Genomic DNA, 23,114 nt, shown 5'->3' on the forward strand with positions numbered 1-23,114 from the left:
CTCAATATCACCTAACCCTCTCGAACTCAAGTCTCTGTTGGTGGTTTTTTTTTTTTGTTCGGCAATCAATTTCTGTTGGTGGTTCATTTGGTCATGGTGTCAACATTTATTCCAAGGCCCAGACTGGGCCATAATATTCTCATTCCCCCCAAGTCATTTGTTTAATCATGTCATATAAAGTACTCAACACAATAAAGAAATAAAGTAGCTATATATGATTATTATAGTACAAAAGGAGGTATATAAAATCACATGGCGGATGAGACGCGTGTCTATAATCTGGTGGTGTAAGTATTATTGTAATGACTTGGAAATCAGAAGACCAAAATCCACCGTTATTTGTTGGAGAAGGGAGAAGAAAAAAAAAAGAGGCACTTTGGGTCGCTCACGTCCCAAGTAACACTGATCCGGCGTCGTTTTCGAAAACGATAGATGAACAGTTTGGTTTCCTCAAATTCACGTAGCTTACACGCGACTCTCCTTTCAACCAATCACGTGCTGCCACCATACAACGCGTGTCTCTCACGCCCCGACACACTCCCACGCAGCTCAAATTCGCGTAGTTTTTTCTTATTTTTTCCTCGACGTCCTAAATTTTCTCGCATATAATTTTTTTTTTTTTTTTTGGGCAAACACATATAAATTTTCTCGAAGTATGTTTTTGTTAGGGTTTCATTTTTTTTAGTTCTAAGAATTTTTCTTTTGATTTTCTGTGTTTCCTAAAACGTTTTTTTTTTCTGTTTAAATTACAATTTCCAATAGAATTTTAACAAAAAAAAAAAAAAAAAAATCTTAATGCATCTAGAGAATTTGATGGACCTACTGTACTATAAAAAATTAAAAACAACCAGTCCAAAAATAGCACTATATAAAACAAAAGAAAGTGATTGGTACAAAACAAAAGTGCTTGTATATTTATAAGACAAAAAAAAAAAAAAAAAATCTTTATCGTAATTCCTCAATTGTTTTTGATTCGTAAAAAATTATGATTCTTAAAATCATATTACTAGTCTTTTCAAGCTGAAAATGAGTTTTCAGCTTTTTTTTTCCCCCTAATTTGTGAATCAATTAGGGGTTAAAAAAAAATATAGTTAATTAGTTATGGGAATATATTATGATAGCACGATTAACAAACTAATAATGATTGTGTTTATTAGTTCAACGAGTTCATTGTTCATTGAGTCATTTCTTGATATAGTAGACTAATTGTATTTTTAGATAATTTATTTTATCTTAGGAATTACATTACTTTATTGTATAAATTAGTTTTTGTTTTCCTCAAGAGTTTGATGACTTTCTGGAAATTAATATACCTAAAACCTTTGAAACCAAAAAACATCACCAACCTCCTCCTCCTCTAACAACCGATGATGATGGACCTTTCAATGTTTTCTCTGAGAAAATTGAATTGAAGACTCTCTCTCTCAGATGTCTTCTCTGTCGCAATCTCAATCGCCTACTCCCCCGGAGATGGAGATTCAACCTCCTGCATTGGTTAACGATGATCCTTCCACTTATTCATCCGCTCTCTGGGATTGGGGAGATCTCCTTGACTTCGCCGCCGACGAACGCCTTCTCGTTTCTTTCGATTCTTCCGATCAACTTACTCCTTTCCCTCCCGTTCCTTCTCCTCCTCCTCCTCCTCCGCAGCTGATTCCGACTCAGCCTCTCGCGGAATCTGAATCCTATCCTTCTCCTGATGAATCGGGTTCAGGTTCCGATCGGGTTAGGAAGCGAGACCCGAGGTTGATTTGTTCCAATTTCGTTGAAGGTTTGCTTCCTTGTTCGTGTCCTGAGCTTGATCAGAAATTGGAGGAGGCTGAGCTGCCGAAGAAGAAGCGTGTTCGCGGCGGCTCTGGTGTTGCTCGATGTCAGGTTCCCGGTTGTGAAGTGGATATAAGCGAGCTTAAAGGTTACCATAGGAGGCATAGGGTTTGTCTCCGTTGTGCTAATGCTACCTTTGTTGTGCTTGACGGAGATAATAATAGATACTGTCAACAGTGTGGCAAGTATGTTTTCCTTTATCGTTCTCTTTCTGTTTTTTGCAAATCTAAGCTTTGATATTTTTTACCACGGAATTTAGAAATGGATTTGATAGCTGAATCAGGGGCGTGTTGTCTTAGTTTATATCTCCTACGCCTCTTTGTGGTTGACTTAGGTGACTATCGTCTGTATTGAATTGGAATCTTTTATTGAGATTTGATTTGCAACACAAAATCATCTAAAAGATCGAATAGAAACTGTTGAATCCTTTCATTAGGAAATTGAATAACTTGAGGGAGAGATCGTTGATCAGTTTGAAATGATTCCACTGATTTCTCATATCATTTAACCAAGCCTCTTTCTTTAGCATAGGCTGAGCTTAACTGATTTTTCCGCTACCAGCTGTCTAGTAGTCAGTATTGTTGTTTATGTATGTATGTATTTGTCCCATCTATGCTGTTTCCGTCATTACAGAGAGTAAACCTATGTGGCAGGTTTCATGTGCTCCCGGACTTTGATGAGGGAAAGCGCAGCTGTCGGAGAAAGCTAGAGCGTCACAACAACAGACGGAAAAGGAAACCTGTCGATAAAGGTGGCGTTGCTACAAAACAACAGCAAGTGCCATCACATAATGATAACAGCGTAATTGATGTTGAGGATGGAAAAGGTATAAGTGAACAGCACAAATCATATTTCACCATGCGGTTTCTTGGTTTATTTGCTTGCTTTTCATCATTATCAGTGTTTAAGCTCTCTTGGAAATTCAAGCTGATTTTGCTTTCCTATGTTTTTTTATCTTAAAGCAGATAATACATGCTCTAGTGACCAGAGAGCAGAACAAGAGGCTTCGTTGATTTTTGAAGATGGGCATATTCCCCCTCAGGGTTCTGTACCCTTTACCCATAGCATCAACGCAGACAACTTTGTCTCTGTTACAGGTTCGGGTGAACCTCAGCCAGATGAAGGAATGAATGATAAAAAATTTGAACTTTCACCTTCCGGTGGTGACAACAAAAGCGCCTATTCAACTGTGGTGGGTTCTCTTCTCCCACTCGTACATCAGAAAGTTTTGTGCGCTTTATGAACTAATTTTCAATTCATTGTAGTGCCCAACGGGTCGGATCTCATTCAAGCTCTATGACTGGAATCCAGCAGAGTTCCCACGGAGACTACGTCATCAAGTATTCTCAAGAATTATATATTACAGTTTAGTGTTCGTAGACTATGTTTATGGTATACAGTATCTCAAAGAACTAATATCATGTGATGAACTGAATTTGCAGATATTCCAATGGTTGTCCACCATGCCTGTTGAGCTGGAGGGGTATATCCGTCCAGGATGTACAATTTTGACCGTATTTATAGCAATGCCAGAGATTATGTGGGCGAAGGTACATTCTTTTGTCTTTTGCTCATCAATTCTATGTTCTTGGTGCCGCACACAACATAAAGAAAATCTGCACCTGCTTCCGTCCTAAGTACCATTAAAGCGCCTATGTTTTTCTGTGACCTGGAACTCTTTTTCTCTAAATTTTGTGCATATTGAGCTCTCAACTTGATTTTACGCTGTAATGAACTTTTCCTATCTGTTCCTTTAAGCAGTTGTCTAAAGATCCTGTGGCATATCTGGATGAATTTATTCTTAAACCTGGAAAGATGCTATTTGGAAGAGGCTCGATGACTGTTTATTTGAACAACATGATTTTCCGTCTTATTAAAGGCAAGTTGATGTGCTTTACTTGTTATCTCTGTTTTTCTTTCTCCCTATCGTACTGGATAATCATTAATTGTAAGCTAGACACTTTTGGTATGAGTGTATTCTTATTTAGTTTGGTTTTGATAGGTGGAACATCATTAAAGAGAGTCGATGTAAAATTAGAGTCACCGAAACTACAGTTTGTGTATCCTACATGTTTTGAAGCTGGAAAACCAATAGAACTTGTTGTTTGTGGACAAAACCTTCTGCAACCCAAATGCCGGTATGTATGTCAACCTAATTTTGATCTATGCTTGGGGTTCTCTCGCATTTTTAGTCCTGTCTTATAGCTCATATGATGTAGCTAATATTGTAAGAAACTTCAGAATGTTGCATTTGGATTACTACTATCATTTGTTGGTTTGATTTCTTTCACTTGTGACCACTAAGATATTCTAGATAGGAAATAATAATGCAGCTTACAGAGAACTTTTTTTATTGTAGGTTTCTCGTGTCTTTTTCTGGGAAGTACTTACCACATAACTATTCTGTTGTACCTACACCGGCCCAGGATGGGAAGCGTTCTTGTAATAACAAGTTCTACAAGATCAATATTGTGAATTCTGACCCTAATCTCTTTGGCCCTGCGTTTGTCGAGGTACTAATTGTTTAAATGATAAACATCTTTACAAGTAGCTTTCTTTAATACGGTCCTCCTCCAATCCTTTTGTAGGTTGAAAATGAATCTGGCTTATCAAATTTCATACCTCTAATTATTGGAGATGAATCTATCTGCTCCGAAATGAAACAAATAGAGCAGAAGTTCAATGCTACACTAGTTCCAGAGGGACAAGAAGTTACCGCCTGCTGTTCTTCGGCTTGCTGTTGCAGTGATTTTGGGGAGAGACAGAGCGCTTTTAGTGGCCTCTTGTTAGATATTGCATGGTCAGTTAAGGTGCCCTCTGCAGAATGCACTGAGAAAAGAATAAACCGATGTCAGATTAAAAGATACAATAGAGTGTTGAATTATCTAATACAAAATAACTCGTCGTCAATCTTGGGAAACGTACTGCACAATCTTGAAGCGTTGGTGAAAAAAATGGAGCCAGACAGTCTTGTTCACTGTACCTGTGACTGTGATGTGAGGCTTCTACATGAAAATATGAATTTGGCTACTGACGCTAACAGGAAGCATCAAAGCCATGAAGATTCAAAGGTGAATCCAGGGAATGTTCTTCCTTCATCAGGGTGCTGTTGTGAGAGCAGTTTCCAGAAGGATAAACCATCAAAAATAGTAAACTTCAATCAGGTTTTTCACTAATTTCTGATTTTCCCTTTTCTCCTGTTTGATCGATATTGGACTCGCCACAATCTTCCCTTGTCTTGCACATTTTTTTTCTTGCTCCACTGCTGATAATTAAATTCGTATTTCCTGTGATATCTTAGGCTCGATATGACGAACTAAGAGTCTGCACAGTATTGTGTCTGTTTCTTGGATTTTGCATAGATTCGTTTATTAATGCCCTTCCATTCTTTATCTTGACAGGATCCCGAAGCAGGATTAGATTGTAAAGAGAGGATACAGGCAGACTGTTCACCAGATATTGGCGGAAAAGAGACCGATCCTCTTTTAAACAAAGAGGTTGTCATGAACGTAAATGACGTAGGAGACTGGCCAAGGAAGTCATGTATACCATTGCACTCTACCCTAACATTCAGGTCCCGTCAAACTGTTTTCTTAATCGCTACATTCGCTGTCTGTTTTGCGGTCTGTGCGGTTCTCTATCATCCAAACAAGGTCACACAGCTTGCAGTGGCAATCCGGACAAGATTGGCACACAAACTTTGAATAAAATTTCAATTGAAGAGGCTCTCATTTTAACCATACTATGGTGTGTTCATCAAAAGCTTGCAGAGGGAAAGTTGTCTCAGCTTTCAATAGAACTCAGCTACAGCTTCTCGGAGAGATTCCTCTTTGGAAAGAGACAAGATGGTTCATGATCAGATGAGTACTTTGACTCTTTCTGTGTTCTTCTTCCTAATTTCTTAAAACACTGGTGATGCTGCTGCAATTGTAATAACAGGAAATGGTCTGATCAGTGATTGATTATATCGCTCATCGAATAGTGTATATTAGGGTTTGCTTTCGCTCACTGTAACCTCTTTTTTTTTTTTTTTTTTTTTTTTTGTTACTTAGTCAAAGAAATGATTCTTGAACAAACCCTAATCGTAATCTTGTGCATTTTTCTGCTTCAAGCTATGGCTCGGCTCCTGAGACTTCTCCCTTATTTATGTTTGGCCAACTCTAGGATCAGGATTTAACTTTGACTCTTTATTTTCAATCCAAATAAACTAACATGTAGCAATCTTTGCGTTGTTCTGTAAACGATGCCGTTTGTTCTTTTTGCAATTTAAGAATATCGATCGTTCTAAATCTTAGAAATCAAGAATATTCTGCTTTTATTTGCATAAAATATCATTGTCTACAAAAAGTTTTTTTTATAACTGACTGATAAATAATTGTCTGTAGGAAGATAGTAGTATCATAATAGACTAATAGTTCTGTTTCTAAGTGCTACTGTATTCAAATGCATGTTGGATTGAGAAATCGGCACTGAGATGATCACTTGCAACATAGAACGCAAATGGGGTAGAAAAAGACAAAGGATGTGAGATTTGAAAACAATGAAGAAAGACACACATATGGAAATGCGTCAGTTCTGAGTCATAATGTTGGTAAACGACAACATTCTAACTATTTATTAATTGGCTTTAGATGTATGTATACACCTTTCTTCAAACGCTAGCTTTAACGTGCTAATTTTACCATAAACTAATTTATTTTGCCTTGAGAAGTTTGCTTAAACTTAGTAGCCTTTCTCTTTAACAAAATAAAATTATTAGAGATTACTTGGACGTATGCAAAAGATGAAATCTCACAAGACATGTTTGTATAAAGTTCATTATACTTTTGCCGTTAATAATTAGGTTAGTACTTATTTCTCCCTAGATAAATATATGCATGCATTTTTTCAACAATTTTAATCACGTCTCGTCATTAAAATAGAAGGACAAACTAAAACGTCGGATTAGAAAAGTCCATGATACCTCAAATCGACGGCATGAATAGAACGGGGCAACAAATATCTGTGGAAAGACAAATTTTGATGAGATTTTTATCTTTCTTCCGAACAATTGAGAAGGTTTGAAAGCTGACAATTAATTAGTAGTTTAGCTATTACAAAATTACATAAAGCTTAACCAATATACACCAACAAAAGCTAAGATAAAATAAAAATATCTTAGCTATATACGATTAGATGAACATATGGAAAAATTTAGCTGATACGCGTACCCTGGTCGCAATCACTATGGTTACCCTATGAATTCAATCACAGCCACCGCTAAGGATTCATCTGTCTCAGATCTGGGTTCCAAAACCCAAATCTTGGACTCGGCTACATCTTCTTCGAGAGACTCGGCTCAAGCACCTCCTAAACCCATGTGGGTTGACTTGCTCAAGAGCTCCTCAGGGACAATGACAAGGAAAGGAGAAGTCTTTACTCTTGAAAATGGAGAACTTTGTGTTCAAATCCCTGATGAGGTCATCACTCGTAACAGCAAGCGGTGGGAATCGTTCATCATTGGCCAATTTCACGGCAACCTTCCTTCACCTAGAGCTCTCCACGCTATCTTCAACGGCATCTGGAGCAACAGGCTGAGGGATATCACCATTTCTCGTCTAGGGACAAGAACTGTTCTCATTCGCATTCCAAATTCCAACACCCGGCAGAGGGTTTTGGGTCAGGGAATGTGGCATATCGAAGGCCAAACCATGTTCGTTGCGCCTTGGGAACCCGGTTTGACTCCCTCCATTCCAGAGCTTACTGAAGTCCCTGTGTGGCTTGAATTCAGAGGCGTCCCACCTCATTTCTACTCGGAAGAGGGTTTCGAGCACGTTGCGGGTATATTGGGCCATCCAATCAAGTGTCATCCTTCTATCCTGGATATGTCAAATCTAGAGGTAGGAAAGGTATTGACCATCATTAACCCTCTAATTCCTCTGCCAGAGGCGGTTAATGTTCAGTTTCGCTCTGGTGAGATTCATCGAGTAACGGTTTCATGCCCATGGCTGCCTCCAATTTGTGGTCATTGCGAAGAGCTTGGTCACAGTATCAAGAGATGCCCCACTGCTCCTATCACTTGTATCCCTTGTAGTTCTACAGCTCATTCTGCTGAATCTTGCCCCAAGGCCAAAAAAGGACCCGCTAAGGACCAGGGAACTCAGAATTCCACTAAGAAGGCTAAGGGAATGAATCACACTGCGGCTGGCAAGTCTGTTTGGATTGAAAAGCGGCCACAATCAGAGACAGGGAACTCAGATGACCAGCATAAGAAGAAGAAGAAGAAGAAGAAACACCAGAAACACCTTGTCTTGAACCTAGGACACATCTCTCAATCTGAGAAGGGACTTATTAAAGCTTCTACTTCTAAGAGTATTGTTTCTTCGAGAAGGGAGAACAACCAGAACAAACAATACTCTTCCTCATCTGATTCCGATTACTCCTCTGAAGCAAGCGCTCAGCCCTCTTCTGACAGTAGCTCAAGTGAAGCAGAACAGAGTGAGAATGATGACATCCAGTTCACTAAGGTCTTATCTAAGAAAGAACGGAGAAACCTCAAGGATTCTACGAGGAAGAATCCAAAGTCTACAAATCATTAATTATGATAGACAGCTTTTGTTGGAACGTCAGAGGATTTAATCACTCATTGAAGCGTAGGAGCCTCAAGAAGTGGATAAGGCATAATAGGCCTACTTTTGGTAGTATTATCGAGACTCGAGTTAAGTTGCGCAAGTCTCAGAAATATATAAAGTCAACCTTTCCAGGATGGAATTTTGAAGGGAATTATGAATTTGCAGACCTTGGGAGAATTTGGGTACTATGGGATCCGTCAGTGCTGTTATCTATTCATTCCAAGTCAAGTCAGATGATCACCTGCATTGTAAAGTTGCCTTCTATTCCAAAAGAGGTGGTTTTCTCTTTTATCTATGCTGTGAACTGCAAGTATGGACGACAAGATCTTTGGGCAGAGATCGAGGCTTTAGCGCATGACCCAATTATTAACTCCAAACCCTGGGTTCTGATGGGAGATTTCAACCAAACCCTACACCCTTCTGAGAGCTCTTCTGGAAGTACAAGGATATCTAAAGGGATGGCTCAGCTCAGGCAGTGCCTTCTCAACGCAAATCTCTCAGACCTTTCCTTTAGAGGTAATGATCTTACATGGTGGAACAAGCGAGAAGTGAACCCCATTGCTAAAAAACTGGATCGCATTCTCGTTAACGATAATTGGAAGCTTCTTTTTCCGCTATCCTATGGTCACTTCGGTGATCCAGATTTCTCAGATCATTGTCCCGGGAGCTTGGCGTTTGGTAATTTTACACCCTCTAAAAAGCCTTTCATGATCTCACACTTTCTGCTGCAACATCCAGAGTTTTTGCCTCGGGTCACTGAGTTTTGGCACTCGACCAACATCAGGGGAACAGAAATGTTTTCTTTCTCAAAGAAGCTTAAGCTCCTCAAGAGGGTCATCAAGGATGTAAATAAGGAGCACTTCTCGGATCTGGAAAATAGAGTAAAAGAAGCACATTCGTTCCTTACAGATTGTCAGAACAGACTTCTCGCCAATCCCTCAACTTTGCTTGCATTAGAGGAAAAAGCAGCACACAGAAAGTGGCAGATTCTTGCCGAGGCTGAAGAAAAATTCTTGCACCAAAAATCAAGAGTAAAATGGGTAGAGAGTGGCGACTCAAATACAGCTTATTTTCACAGAATGGTGAACACTAGAAGAGGAATCAACCAGATTCACTATCTTCAAGATGACTTAGGGCATAGGATTGAGGACCCAGCTGATGTTAAAAATCATTGTGTTAACTACTACATGAAACTGTTAGGTGGAAACTCACCAGCACTTCTAGAGGAGGATAAGAACTTAATCCGTTCCCTGTTTCCCTTCAAGTGTGACGCTGCAACCAAATCAGTACTACTAGCAGAGGTCTCAGATGCTGATATCAAAAGAGAAGCTTTCTATCTCCCTAGAAACAAATCTCCTGGACCAGACGGCTTCACAGGCGAGTTTCTAAAGTGCACTTGGGATATTCTTGGGAATGATCTCATCAGAGCTGTTAAAGAGTTCTTCCTTTCAGGGCAAATTCTGAAGCAATGGAATGCAACTGCCATTACTCTTATACCAAAGAGGGTCGGAGCTGATAGAATTGGAGACTTCCGGCCCATTTCATGTTGCAATGTGATCTACAAAATTGTGTCAAAGATTCTGGCCAGAAGACTTCAAGCGCTTTTACCAATGATGATAAGCAATACCCAATCTGCATTTGTTAAAGGAAGGCTTCTGGTGGAAAATGTTCTGTTAGCAACGGAGATGGTTCAGGGCTTTAACAGGGAGTCAGTATCTCCTAGAGGGCTTTTAAAAGTGGATCTTAGGAAAGCTTTCGACTCAGTGAACTGGGATTTTGTCCTATTGGTGCTTGAGGCTGCAGATTTCCCTCTGGTTTTCACCAACTGGATTCAGCAATGTCTAACTTCAACTTCCTTCTCCATTAAAGTTAATGGTGAGCTTTGTGGTTACTTTAAAGGCAAAAGAGGACTCAGGCAAGGAGACCCTCTATCTCCCCCTCTGTTTGTGATGGCCATGGAAGTATTTTCAAACCTTCTTGCTTCTAAATTTGACCAAGGAAGAATCGGCTTTCACCCTTTGGGAAGACAGCCTCAGGTTTCTCATCTAGCCTTTGCGGATGACATGATGCTCTTCTTTGATGGGTCCTCCTCATCTCTGCAGGAAATTACTGAAACTCTGGACTCTTTCCAGCGCCTTTCAGGTTTGAGAATGAACAAAAACAAAACTGAGTTGTTCCTTGGTGGCCTATCTCCACAGGACTTAGTCTCCATGCATTCCTTTGGCTTCCAACCTGGCTCTCTCCCTATAAGATATTTGGGTCTCCCTCTGCTTCACAGGAAACTTGGTAAGGCTGATTACTCTCCCCTCATAGACAAAGTTGCTGATCGCTTTAATGGCTGGGCAGTAAAGTGTCTCTCCTTCTCAGGCAGACTCCAATTGATATCCTCTGTTATCTATGGGCTGATAAACTTTTGGCTGTCAGCTTTTGCCTTGCCTAAAGGATGCATTAAAGCTTTGGAAAAGCTGTGTAATAGTTTTCTTTGGTCAGGGGATATTACTAAGAGGACCAATGCAAAAGTATCTTGGGCGAATGTTTGTTTACCAAAATCCGAAGGTGGTCTTGGGCTCAGGAATCTCCTAACTTGGAACAAGGTTCTCAACTTGAGGTTAGTTTGGTTACTCTTCTCAAGCAGTGGCTCTCTTTGGGTTGCATGGATGAAGGAGCACCATATTAAAACTGCCACCTTTTGGTCTGCTGAGCTTCACAGCAATTCCAGTTGGATATGGAGATCCATATTAAACCTGAGACCCTTGGCTAAAACTCTGATCCGATGTCAAATCGGTGATGGCACTTCTGCAAGTTTCTGGTTTGATCGTTGGTCTCCTCTAGGACCGCTAATCGATCTGCTTGGGGACAATGGTCCAGTCTTATTGGGAATCCCCATCAATGCTCAGGTTGTAGCTGCCACAAACTCTCACGGTTGGAGGCTCCCTTCTAGCAGATCCAGGAATCCGCTAGTTCTCAGCATCCGAGATCATCTGCTCTCAATCCCAGCCCCTTCTCTCTCTTATGGCCCTGATCAGTTTCTGTGGGAAGTAGATAATCGCTCTTTGAATTCATTTTCTACAAAGAAAACTTGGAATCAGCTAAGACCCTCAAAGGAGCAACAATTTTGGGCAAAAGCTGTCTGGTTCAAACACCATGTGCCTAAACATGCCTTCACTTTTTGGGTTGCAAATCTGGATAAGCTCCCAGTCCGTTCAAGGCTCCTGAGCTGGGGAATGCAGGTATCTCCTGAATGCCCTCTGTGTAACTCTGAAACTGAATGCAGGGATCATCTTATGCTCCATTGTGCCTTCTCAGAGGAAGTCTGGCAGCTTATTTTGAGGAAGCTCGGTCAACCAGTTTGTTGCTTTGTATCTTGGTCAACCTTAATCACTTGGCTTCTGTCCAAAACCCCTGGTCTCTCCACCACTTTAAAAAAGATTGCAGTGCAAGCGACAGTGTTCCACCTATGGAAGGAAAGAAACATCAGAATCCATGATCATATCACGGTCTCCCCTTCTTCGATTTTCTCCCAAGTCGATAGAAGTATCAGGGACATTCTCTTAGCTCGACGGTACCGCAAAGGGTGTGGTCGCCTCTTATCCCAATGGTTTGCCCATTCATAGTTCTCTTTCAGAACCCCTTAATCTACTAAATCTTTGTTTCTATGGCTTTTTATTTTTTTTTTGGGCTGTAGCAACTTCTGTAAATAAACTCTTCCCCTCAGGTAATATAATTCACATTTTATCAAAAAAAAAAAAATCACTATGGCTAGTTTAGTAAAACTGAGACCCACATGGTAATATATCACCATAAAAATCAAGAAATCATTTTCAAAACAATTTCGATAGAGAATGACAAGGTTCAACGAAGATAAGAAATTTAAATAGTAAAAAAAAGATCAGAGCCATGTAAGTGACAGCTTCAATCCCACATGAGCACTCTTTTTTGTCAGTACTAATCTCAATCATTATCGCAGTTTTAATTTATTTATCTAATTTGCCGTCGAAGGACAAATATCTTAAATATCTTCGTCCCATATCGAGACTTTACATACATGTATTACCTATAAATACCCATTTCACGAACATGACTCTTCACATCTCTCTCTCTCTAACTCATCCCTTGAACATTTCCTCCTCTCAAAGAGTTAAGAGTTAGAGAGAGAGAGAGAGATAGGATGGCAATTAGGGAAATCAAAGATGTAGAGAGGGGTGACATAGCAAATAAGGTTGAGGATCTAGGGAAACCATTTTTGACTGATCAAGATGATGAAAAAGAGAGTGAGGTTAATGAATCCTACTTGATGGTTATCTTCAGCACTTTTGTTGCTGTCTGTGGCTCCTTTGAGTTCGGCTCTTGTGTAAGTTTTGGCTTTAGAGACAAACTCTGTTTCAACCTCTGTCTTAATTAGTTCTCATGCACTCTTAGATTTTTTTCTTTTTAATTATTTGTTAAAAGGTTGGATACTCAGCGCCTACTCAGTCATCTATCAGACAAGATCTCAATCTCTCCCTTGCAGAGGTTTGTGTCTATACTTCTGGATTAACCAAAGTTTTCTTCAATGTTTTTTTTTTGTTTTGTCAACTAGAATTTTCAATTTTTGTAGTTTTATATTTATACGCATAATTTATGTGTGTGTATGTGTGTGAAACATGCAGTTCTCCATGTTTGGATCCATCCTAACAATCGGTGCAATGATTGGTGCTGTTATGAGTGGGAAGGTTTCAGATTTCTCCGGCCGAAAAGGGGTAAATTAACTTTCCCAGTCCCAAACTTAATTGGCCAGTACTAAGATTTCAAAATACCATTATTGATATACTTGGTATGTCAACACTCATTTCAGGCTATGAGAACCTCAGCTTGCTTCTGCATCACAGGTTGGGTCGCTGTCTTCTTCTCCAAGGTATTTAAAGTTAAACCTAATACATACCTATTTTTCAATTATCTAGCTGCAACATTGAAACTAGGATCGATATATATTGATCTAACTATGATGTTAAAATATGGTGCAGGGTGCTTTGTTACTTGATGTAGGAAGGTTCTTTACAGGATATGGGATTGGAGTTTTTTCTTATGTGGTAAATTACTCACTGGTTTTTTTTTTACCTAATTATCCAATCTTATATAACCCTTTGAAATCAAATTCTTTTATGTAGTAGTCAGTCAAAGATAAATCGGTGATTGAAATTCTACTACTTTTAGTAAATTATGTTAATATTTATGAAAACTCTCAGTCTCCAATGTAAATCAATGAATAAAAACATGTACAGGTCCCTGTGTACATTGCTGAGATATCTCCCAAGCACCTCCGAGGTGGACTCACAACACTGAACCAACTCATGATTGTGATCGGCTCATCCGTTTCTTTCTTGATCGGATCTCTCATTTCTTGGAAAACTCTTGCCCTGACCGGTAAATTTCTCTCGGTTTCTTGTTTAAATCTTTCTAGAAAATTCCCTTTGGAAACTAATCAATATTTATGTGTTTGGTCTAAGAAGGACTTGCTCCCTGCATTGTTTTGCTCTTTGGCTTGTGCTTCATACCCGAATCTCCTCGATGGCTGGTAATTTTCTCTATCCGATTCATGATGTCTTTTTAAGACACACAAGTTTCTAAAACATTATCTAAATCTTTCATGCTCTTGCTTTTCCAGGCAAAAGCAGGCCGTGAGAAAGAGTTCCGCATAGCCCTAGAAAAGCTGCGAGGAAAAGACACAGATATCACAAATGAAGCAGAAGGTATTCAAGGCTCGATTCAAGCTCTGGAGATTCTTCCAAAAGCAATAATCCAAGATCTTGTTTCCAAGAAATATGGTCGATCTGTCATCGTAAGTTTATCTCAGAGGCCGCGCCAAAAATAAAAAACTTATCAGTTAATCTTTTGTGTGTTTATTTGATTAAATTTGTTTTCTTCTTCAGATTGGTGTTTCCCTGATGGTATTCCAACAATTTGTGGGAATCAACGGGATCGGATTCTATGCAAGTGAAACGTTTGTAAAAGCTGGTATATAAGAAAGATAGAACTCAATATCTCGTCTTGAACCATAACCAAAGTTCTGTTTAGATTCTAAACATATGTCTTTAAAACACTTGCAGGATTTTCTTCTGGGAAGCTCGGAACAATCGCTATCGCTTGTGTTCAGGTGCCCTAAACGTTTTTGCTTTACTCGATATTCTAATAGTTTATATTCTCACTACGTTAACACAGATCGAATCGTTGTTAACAGGTCCCCATAACTGTTCTTGGAACAATCTTGATAGACAAAACTGGAAGAAGGCCACTAATAATGGTAAAATATTTTTAATTTAAGAAAAGGGTTTTCGAGTCCAAAGTTCAGTTTTATATATATATAGAACAAATGTTGCTGCAGATTTCAGCTGGTGGTATCTTCTTGGGATGTATTCTCACAGGCACATCTTTCTTCCTCAAGGTCCATATCATATATAAAGCCCTAGCTAAACCCTGATTTCGCTTGTAAATGTATTCGTATGTGCGTTAAATCAAATCGTAACATCGATTATTTTATGTTTGTGATTCAGGGACAAAGCCTGTTGCTTGAATGGGTTCCTATGTTAGCCGTTGGAGGTGTACTTGTAAGTAAAACTCAGTTCTTTACTTAATACTAGAAAGAGAACTCAAGTACAGAGCTGTGTGTTAAACTTTTAGTATAGTCCATGGATACTAGCCAATTACTAGTACTACTAAACCTCCTGTCTTTTCTTCACTATTCAGATCTATGTAGCTGCTTTCTCCATCGGAATGGGACCTGTTCCTTGGGTGATAATGTCGGAGGTATGGTACCATGGTTCCTTGTGTAAAAAGTAACATTGTTTAAAAACAGATACGGTACTTGCGTAGGAAGTTACTTTGTTTATAAACAGAGAAGACTTTTAGTAGAGTAAGTACTGAAGTGGTGCTCATTTTTTTTGGGATGAAACAAACGCAGATATTTCCGATAAACGTGAAGGGGATCGCAGGAAGCTTAGTGGTATTGGTGAATTGGTCTGGTGCTTGGGCTGTTTCTTACACATTCAACTTCCTCATGAGCTGGAGCTCTCCAGGTACACACTCTTAATGCATGGCTTGTGTTGGGAGATCAGTGCAACGGGCAAGAAAACCGCTTTTTAGAAACTCTAGATTGAGACAAAAAAAAATTAAGCTATTTGTTTCTTTTTTTGGTTGTGTAGGTACATTCTATATATATTCTGCTTTTGCAGCCATGACGATAATCTTTGTGGCTAAAATGGTCCCTGAGACGAAAGGGAAGACATTAGAAGAGATCCAAGCTTGTATACGCAGAGAAACATAAGCTGGGATTTATGGGAAATTTATCAAATCGAGTAGAGCTTTTTTTTACCGGTGTTGAGCTCAAGACGGAGTATAGTAAAAGTGTCGCCGGAAAGATAAAAGTCCGACTGACGATGATAAGGGTTACACGAATGTATTTAGAATAGGTTTTTATTTGTATTGCACGATGATAAAGATAAAAGCATTGCACGAATGTATTTAGAATAGGTTTTTATTTGTATTTTTGTTCACATGCTATTATTCCAAAAGCATTACATATTCGCATGTAACTCTCTCGGCGATCCAGAGGCTTTGCTTATGGAGTTATTAATTATGGTGGTTACTTTACCCATATAGAGTAAAACTACCGTATTATCCCTCTCTTCTTAACTCTGATGTTGATGACGTGGCGTATTTAATCCTTCTTTTATTAGTATCTTTTTGGGAATTGAATTTTGTAGAGTTTTTTTTTTTTTTTGCTCTGTTTTCACGAATTTGGATCACTAGAAGTCGAAGAAGATCCAATGGCGTCTCCATCATCAGCGAGAATCTGGTTCCGTATAGTGATCCTGATCGGTTTAATGGTGGTTCTGTTCTACGTCGGCCGTCCTTCTACTGGAAGATCTCCGCCACTATCCACGATATCCGCCACAACAAGCAATCAGTCAGAGAAGGTAAAAAAAACACACACACACACACACTCTGTTTCTGATATGGATTCTTGAATTTTACCGATCGGGTGTTGTTTTTGGAAACAGGTATATCGCATGTCGTACAAGAAGCGCAGAGATCGGTGGGATGGTATCACCACGACGAGTCGGATTCAGGTTTCCGAGAAGGAGGTCACATCAAGAAATCATCTGGAGTTTCTTCTTCTCGGAGGAGGCTTCTCTTCGCCTGAGAGATCAGTGATAAAAAATTTTCTCCTTTGTACTACTTACTACTGTGTTCTTTTTTTTGGTTGAGATGTGATAAAAAAGCAAATAGGATCTGATGCTACAAGTTAGTGTTTGATGGGGCATTGCATTCAGAACAAGTTATGGTATTAACGGGTTTTGTTCTTTGCTTGCAGATTCCAAACTGTCTTCTAGCTAGTTTATGAGATTTTTAATTTGCTTTTTTGAGTAAGTTTCATGATCTGTTTAGTGTGCTTCTTTGTGGTTTTGATCCAGACTATAGTCTGGTAGGTAGCATCAAAAAACAAGTGTCTCACATTTGTAAGTGTGTTGTTTCTGCGTCTTATAAGCTGTTTTGTCGAACTAGAAGCAAGAGTAACTTTGTTTCAGTTAAGTTAGTGGTGCAAACTGATATATAAAACTCGTTTAGCGTGTTAACGTTCGAGTCGTCGTCAAGCTCTTTTTGCATTCGTTGATTAATCCACCAAATAAAATAGTAGTAAAATGGCCTCACAAGCATTTTTGGGAAAAAAATCTAAACAAACTAATTTACTCACTCTGTCTCATTATATTTAGACACAGTGCAAAATAAATTAAGAAAGTTAACAAAATATCTTTCATAATCCCATCTTTTTAATTAGCAAGCAACTAATATTGTCTAGTTTTTATTATCTATAAGATCATTTCAAATGACTGGTTCCTAATGTTTCTTACTAGATTGATAATGTTGCATATACATCCGATTACCACATTGCGGATTAGACCATGATAATAAAAAAAACTTTTCAGCATGGATATGGTTTGATGTTTATTTGCCAGCTAGATCTTATCCAATGATGAAAGCAATAACAAAAACAATATGTATGCAAAAGGGTCGATGTATAATGTATAATTTCATCTTGGTGGAGACAGAATTTGAGTTGTTTAGTGATATAGACGTAAGCACTTTGGTTAATCAAAGTAATTATGAGTAATTCTTTCAATTAAACAACTTAAGTCAAGGAAAAAACTTTAAGAAAGAGAGATCTTTTTTCATACACTTACTATCATTATGGGCCAAAAAACTCAAGTAGGTTTTGACCAAACTGAATCATCAAACTCCAATAAAACAAAGCACGTTACCTTTTGGTGCACACGAATATTCTTCTATCAAGTTTTGTTTCTTCGGTATGTTGATTTACTATATATTTCTACCTCCTGAATTGATGTGTCTGCAGTACCATTGGACTGATCATACGAGTTTGAATAAAATTCATTGTTATGCAAGTATTTAAATTTGTGACAGCCAAACGATAATTAACAATATCAGATATATAAGAACTAGTAACATCTAATCATGAGTTGGACAAAACTTTTGATTTATCTTTATTTTGTATTCGAGAGTATGTACATATATCTAGTTTTCATAATGTAATAATCCGTACTTGAATTTTTAGAAATCCAAAATTTTGAGGTGATTCAGATTTTCAGAACATTTTATCAGATCAAAGCAAGATATTTAAAGTTAATTTTCCTTTTTTATTTATAGCTCCCAGCCTCCCACCTTTAGTTTGTAGTGATGCCAAGCATGCAAAGTTTATGTCCAACTCGATATTTTTCAATACATATTATAAATTCTCCATTATTGATGAAAGACTGAAAGAGATAATGTGGGGACCCCCATTCGACCTAGAAAACTTCAATTTTGCGAGCTACTTCTACTATCCCTTAAGCTCATTCCGATTCACATAATAAAGATTTAAGAGTAATAATTCAAATGAAAGTATTTTTTTCGTTTCAAATAGATTACATATAGTTGTCCGAAAAACTGAATGTTAAAATATCTGAATTATCGTACGGAATGACACCATGATACCGTTTTATCCGTTTATCTAAAGTTTTGGAACTTACCAGTTACCACAACCCTTTGGAGAAACTCCTTCAATATGTATTGGCATATCTCTCTGAAAGTTGAAACTATGATGGGAAATATCCACAAAATCATAAAGTTGGATCTTCCGATTTTGACTTCTAGCTTCTTCTTGTTCTTTTCTTTTTCTTTTCTTTGTTGCAACTTATCTTATTTATTTAGCTTACAAAAGTCGAATCTTCTTATTCATAATTATTCATGGTTACCCGCTATGAATATTTAAATGTATCAAGCGATGTATTTTCCAAGTGCTGTTCATGGTGGAAAGTTCCCGGCAGTTGTAGTGTCTTTCCTATCAAAGCGCAAAAATATATAGGTTTCTTAAACTTTGGAATTGATCTCAAATCGTCATCAAATATTAATCAAGTATGGTCTCGTAATTAAGATATATAGTAGAAGATTAAACATCTGACCTTAGAATACAACTTATGGAAATGATATATCATGTTACTAGAGTTTATAATCCAAAGTTTGACGAATGACGAGAAATAAAAATAATTTATATTCAACGAACTAGTGGTTGGCATACCTTCTCATGATGTAGTCCATACATACACGATTATTAACTCTTGGTCCCAAAAAAAAAAAAGAAGAACTCTTGGTCCCTTCACCATTTCACATTTATCACGTATCATAAGAAAATGGAATTTACGGCTCACTGGAATACTGTCGGACCTGATATGGTCAGTGCTATAATGGAATTTTACAACTCTGGTCAGCTCCTCAAGCAATAGAATGCTACATTGCTGACCTTGGTTCCAAAAACGCCTAATGCTTCAAGAATATCTGATTTCAGACCCATTGCTTGCTGTAACTCCATTTACAAGGTAATCTCGAAGCTCCTTGCTAACCGTCTCAAAACCGTTCTACCTGATCTTATAACAAACACGCAATCAGCTTTCATCCCGGGAAGGTTGTTGGTTGAAAATGTGTTGTTAGCCACAGAGCTCGTGCAAGGGTACAACCAGAAAAATATCTCTACAAGAGGCATGTTGAAGGTGGATTTGGAAAAAGCTTTTGACTCAGTAGACTGGCAGTTCATCATCAATGTATTAAGGACCACGGCCTTCCCAGATCACTTTGTCAAACTCATCACTGTTTGCATAACCTCCCCCACGTTTTCGGTCTGTGTGAATGGTGAGAGTTGTGGGTACTTCAAAGGAGCCAAGGGCTTGAGGCAAGGAGACTCAATTTCCCCTTACCTGTTTACGATTGCAATGGAAGTCTTCACGCAAATGTTGATCACCAAATTCAGGTCCAACCACGTCGGATACCACCCTCAAGCGTCGAACCCCCGTGTGCCCCTGTTAGCATTCGCTGACGATATAATGGTCTTCTTTGATGGCCAAAAGGGTTCTCTGGAAAACATTTCATCAGTCCTGCAGCATTTCTCGGTTCTGTCTGGTTTATCAATGAACAAAGACAAGACAGAACTCTTCTTGGCAGGAGTGAACCAGGATGAAACCTTACAGTTTAATTCGCTTGGTTTCACCCTTGGTTCACTTCCTATCCGCTACCTTGGGTTGCCCCTGATGCATTGGAAACTACGGATCTCAGATTACAGACCTTTGTTGGACAAAATAATAGGCAAATTCTCTACTTGGTCTGCGAGGGCCCTGTCGTATGCAGGCAGAAAAGAGCTGATCTCATCTGTTATATATGGAGTCATTAATTTTTGGGCCTCAGCCTTCATTCTCCCAAAAGGATGTGTGAAAAGTATTGAGAGCCTTTGTGCTAGGTTTCTGTGGAGTGGTGATATCACTAAGCAGTCAAACGCTAAAGTCGCATGGTCATCTCTCTGCCTACCTAAGGAAGAAGGTGGTCTAGGCTTTCGGTGCATAGCTCAGTGGAACAAGACTCTTTGTCTTAAGCTTATTTGGAGATTGTTAACTGCTAGAGACTCCCTTTGGGCAAAGTGGCTGCAAAACAACAAGATCAAAGACGATGTGTTCTGGCAAATTGATGCAGAGAAGCAAACCTCCTGGACTTGGCGAGCAATCCTCCGACTGCGCCCTCTGGCTCTTCACTTTCTTCGTTGCAATGTGGGTAATGGAAGGATAGCAAGTTTCTGGTTTGATTGGTGGACTCCGCTAGGTCCCTTGCTGGACTACATGGGGCCAACGGGGCCTTCCCAATCAGGGGTTCCGCTAAACCAGACTGTGGCCCAAGCATGCTCTCATATTGGGTGGAAAATAAGATCAGCAAGATCAATTCAAGCGGAAGCTCTCCAAACTCACCTCACAACAGTTCCCTTGCCAACGTTATGCTCAGAGCCAGACTATTTCACTTGGAAAATTGAAGACTCGGAGCTGGAACAATTCAACACTTTGAAAACTTGGGAAATCATTCGCCCACGTCAACCTCCTCAGTCTTGGACCAGTCAAGTTTGGTTCAAAGGGGCTATTCCAAGACATGCATTCATGATGTGGCTTTTGCACCTCGACAGATTGCCAACTCGCACAAGATTGGTAAGCTGGGGTATGCAAATTGCTTCATCCTGTTGTATCTGTGGTAGGGATCCAGAAGACAGAGAGCATTTATTCCTCCGTTGTGATCTTAGTGAGGATCTGTGGACAGAGGTAACGCGGCGGCTAGGATATCGCCCATTTGTATTCCATACCTGGAACGCATTCTCAGCGTGGCTAGATGTCAAGGACTCCACATCCTCCTTAACTCTGCGGCGGATAGTGGCACAGGCAACCCTCTATGCTATCTGGACTGAGAGGAACGCAAGGCTTCACAACAATCAGTCAACCACATCGCACGTTCTTTTCAAGACCCTCGACAGGCAAATCCGAGATGCCGTCATCGCAAAGCATCATCGTAAGGACTTTAAGGATTCACTTCAAGAATGGCTAACTTTTGTGTAATCCTCCCTTAATTGTAAAGGGTTGTATTAGATCCCCTCTGTTTTTATTTTTTTGAGCAGGGGTTATCTAATGTTTCTAAGCTATTGTAAAATCTTACAATTGAGTTTCAGTAATGAAAATTCACAATTTTACAAAAAAAAAATAATAAGAAAATGACTTTCACTGCTTCATTCCAAAAATAAACCATTATATACTATAATTTTATCAATTTAATTAAAGAAAGACAAAAAAAAAGGAAAAAAAAAAAAAAAAAAAAAAAAAAAAGGAGAGCCATCCGCCATTGGTGGACTTCCCAACAAGAACCGATCAGTCACGTGATCTCGACGCCGTATTTTTCACGTGGTTATTGATTGAAGTCAACACTTTTAATTTCTTTTGGGTAAACTGTTGGAGAAAATGTAGTCAAACAAAAAATATGTCGGAGAGAATCTTTTAAATTAAAAATACACACTCATAACAAGTTTCGTTATTACGCATTTCCTTGTTTCCTCTCGTAATTTGATTCTAATTAAAAGTTTGTAGTATACATCTTTATAATCACAAGTTGTGTGATCTGTTCCTTTTGTTTATGGTCACTCTCTTTGATGACGGATCCGAATCTTTTTTTGTTTGACTTGGGGAAATAATATTTATAACAAAATGTGATCACAAGTTGGAAAATTTATAGTACTATCATTGACGAATCTATCCAATTTGTAACAAATATAAATATAGGCTATGATTCGTGATGGTTGTTACTTTTGGCTATAAAGACTTTAACTTTTAAATTTTAGCTGTAGGGAATTTTCGTTGTAGATGCTTTGACTGTACAAACTTTAATTGTTAAAATCTGATTGTTTACCAACAACTTTTAAAGTTGTAACTGTTATTTATTAATATTATTATTATTATATATTAATAATAAGTATAATTATGTCAAAAAATTAATTCATATATTAATTTAATGACAAAAATAAATTTTAACACATAAAATTTAAAGATCAAGCTGTTACTTTTATCATTGATATATATATATATATATATTAATAATAAATATAAATTATGTTAGAAATGAACTAATGTAGAAACTTAATGACAAAATAAATATTATTTATGATAAAATAAAATTTTAAAATGTAAGTCAATCAAATATGAACAATTTTTTTCATAAACTCTTTATCACTATTATTAATGATGATAATGCAAATAAAAATAATAATTATTGAAATGGATCTTAAAAAGAAGAGAAAAAAAATAAGAATAATTAATTTATAAAAATAAAATAGTTAAAATATACATGTAAACTTGTGGAGAACTTGTAAATAGAATGGGAAAAGAACAAAATAAAGGTTTTATACTTTTTTTTTATTTTAAAGCCTGGTTTTGATGCTTTAAAAAATTTGAGGAATCAACCAAGGAAAAAAAAATTTGGCTTTGAAAACTTAAAAAAAAAATAAAAGTAAAAAAAGTGTGATTGGTAAATAAATGACTGTTAAGGTTTTAATATTTTTTAAAGTCTTTAAAGTCACCTACCAATCAGGAATCAGGGCCATAGTTATAACTTAAGAAATTGATACACCACAAAAGCTATATCTTTGTTAAGATAGATACTTTTTAAAAAGGGTTTAAGCGTAGGCCTTGAGATAAAATACTTGATACTAGAAGAAATGCATACAAAAACACGAATGTTTTGAAAAAATGATCTTTATGATGAGTTCATGTGCTTCACCACAAATAACAATGGATT

At 38.1% G+C, this 23,114-nt stretch overlaps 2 protein-coding genes and 1 pseudogene across 7 annotated transcripts; all 3 read left to right on the forward strand.

The window, feature by feature from the left end:
* Positions 1-1,142: 1,142 nt before the first annotated feature.
* LOC104706198 (squamosa promoter-binding-like protein 7) lies at positions 1,143-5,935 on the forward strand. 4 transcript variants are annotated; one of them, XM_010422359.3, is made up of 10 exons: positions 1,143-2,009; positions 2,478-2,650; positions 2,790-3,016; positions 3,090-3,164; positions 3,267-3,374; positions 3,586-3,703; positions 3,827-3,962; positions 4,184-4,337; positions 4,413-4,988; positions 5,226-5,935. In XM_010422359.3, exons 1-10 carry the CDS (start codon positions 1,429-1,431, stop codon positions 5,526-5,528), a joined length of 2,451 nt encoding a protein of 816 aa, XP_010420661.2. In that variant the 5' UTR covers positions 1,143-1,428; the 3' UTR covers positions 5,529-5,935. The 4 variants fall into 4 exon arrangements, with proteins under 4 accessions (XP_010420661.2, XP_010420659.2, XP_087318665.1 ...); XM_010422357.2 differs by having other exon boundaries at positions 1,180-2,009; positions 2,787-3,016; XM_087462539.1 differs by having other exon boundaries at positions 1,253-2,009; positions 3,090-3,189.
* Positions 5,936-12,491: 6,556 nt separating this feature from the next.
* On the forward strand, positions 12,492-16,065 carry LOC104706199 (sugar transporter ERD6-like 16). Of its 2 annotated transcripts, none has more exons than XM_010422360.3 (16): positions 12,492-12,786; positions 12,885-12,947; positions 13,085-13,174; positions 13,270-13,329; positions 13,439-13,504; positions 13,697-13,838; positions 13,922-13,989; positions 14,080-14,253; positions 14,345-14,429; positions 14,522-14,568; positions 14,653-14,715; positions 14,797-14,856; positions 14,966-15,019; positions 15,159-15,218; positions 15,373-15,487; positions 15,614-16,065. In XM_010422360.3, exons 1-16 carry the CDS (start codon positions 12,604-12,606, stop codon positions 15,733-15,735), a joined length of 1,452 nt encoding a protein of 483 aa, XP_010420662.1. In that variant the 5' UTR covers positions 12,492-12,603; the 3' UTR covers positions 15,736-16,065. The 2 variants fall into 2 exon arrangements, with proteins under 2 accessions (XP_010420662.1, XP_010420663.1); XM_010422361.3 differs by having other exon boundaries at positions 12,513-12,786; positions 13,925-13,989.
* Positions 16,066-16,186: 121 nt separating this feature from the next.
* LOC104706200 (uncharacterized) lies at positions 16,187-17,047 on the forward strand (annotated as a pseudogene). The gene is made up of 2 exons (XR_015564096.1): positions 16,187-16,387; positions 16,472-17,047. The product of XR_015564096.1 is annotated as an uncharacterized LOC104706200 (transcript).
* Positions 17,048-23,114: the final 6,067 nt, after the last annotated feature.

The sequence above is a fragment of the Camelina sativa genome, chromosome 8 (genome assembly GCF_030686135.1).
Source record: "Camelina sativa cultivar CO46 ecotype springtype chromosome 8, ASM3068613v1".
Classification (NCBI taxonomy): domain Eukaryota; kingdom Viridiplantae; phylum Streptophyta; class Magnoliopsida; order Brassicales; family Brassicaceae; genus Camelina; species Camelina sativa.

Coding starts and splice junctions, on each gene's coding strand:
- LOC104706198 (XM_010422357.2), top strand. CDS start 1,429: ATGTCTTCTCTGTCGCAATCTCAATCGCCTACTCCCCCGGAGATGGAG. Junction 3,165..3,266: donor CACGGAGACTACGTCATCAA/GTATTCTCAAGA, acceptor CTGAATTTGCAG/ATATTCCAATGGTTGTCCAC. Junction 3,375..3,585: donor CAGAGATTATGTGGGCGAAG/GTACATTCTTTT, acceptor TCCTTTAAGCAG/TTGTCTAAAGATCCTGTGGC.
- LOC104706199 (XM_010422360.3), top strand. CDS start 12,604: ATGGCAATTAGGGAAATCAAAGATGTAGAGAGGGGTGACATAGCAAAT. Junction 14,430..14,521: donor TGAAACGTTTGTAAAAGCTG/GTATATAAGAAA, acceptor AAACACTTGCAG/GATTTTCTTCTGGGAAGCTC. Junction 14,857..14,965: donor GCACATCTTTCTTCCTCAAG/GTCCATATCATA, acceptor TTTGTGATTCAG/GGACAAAGCCTGTTGCTTGA.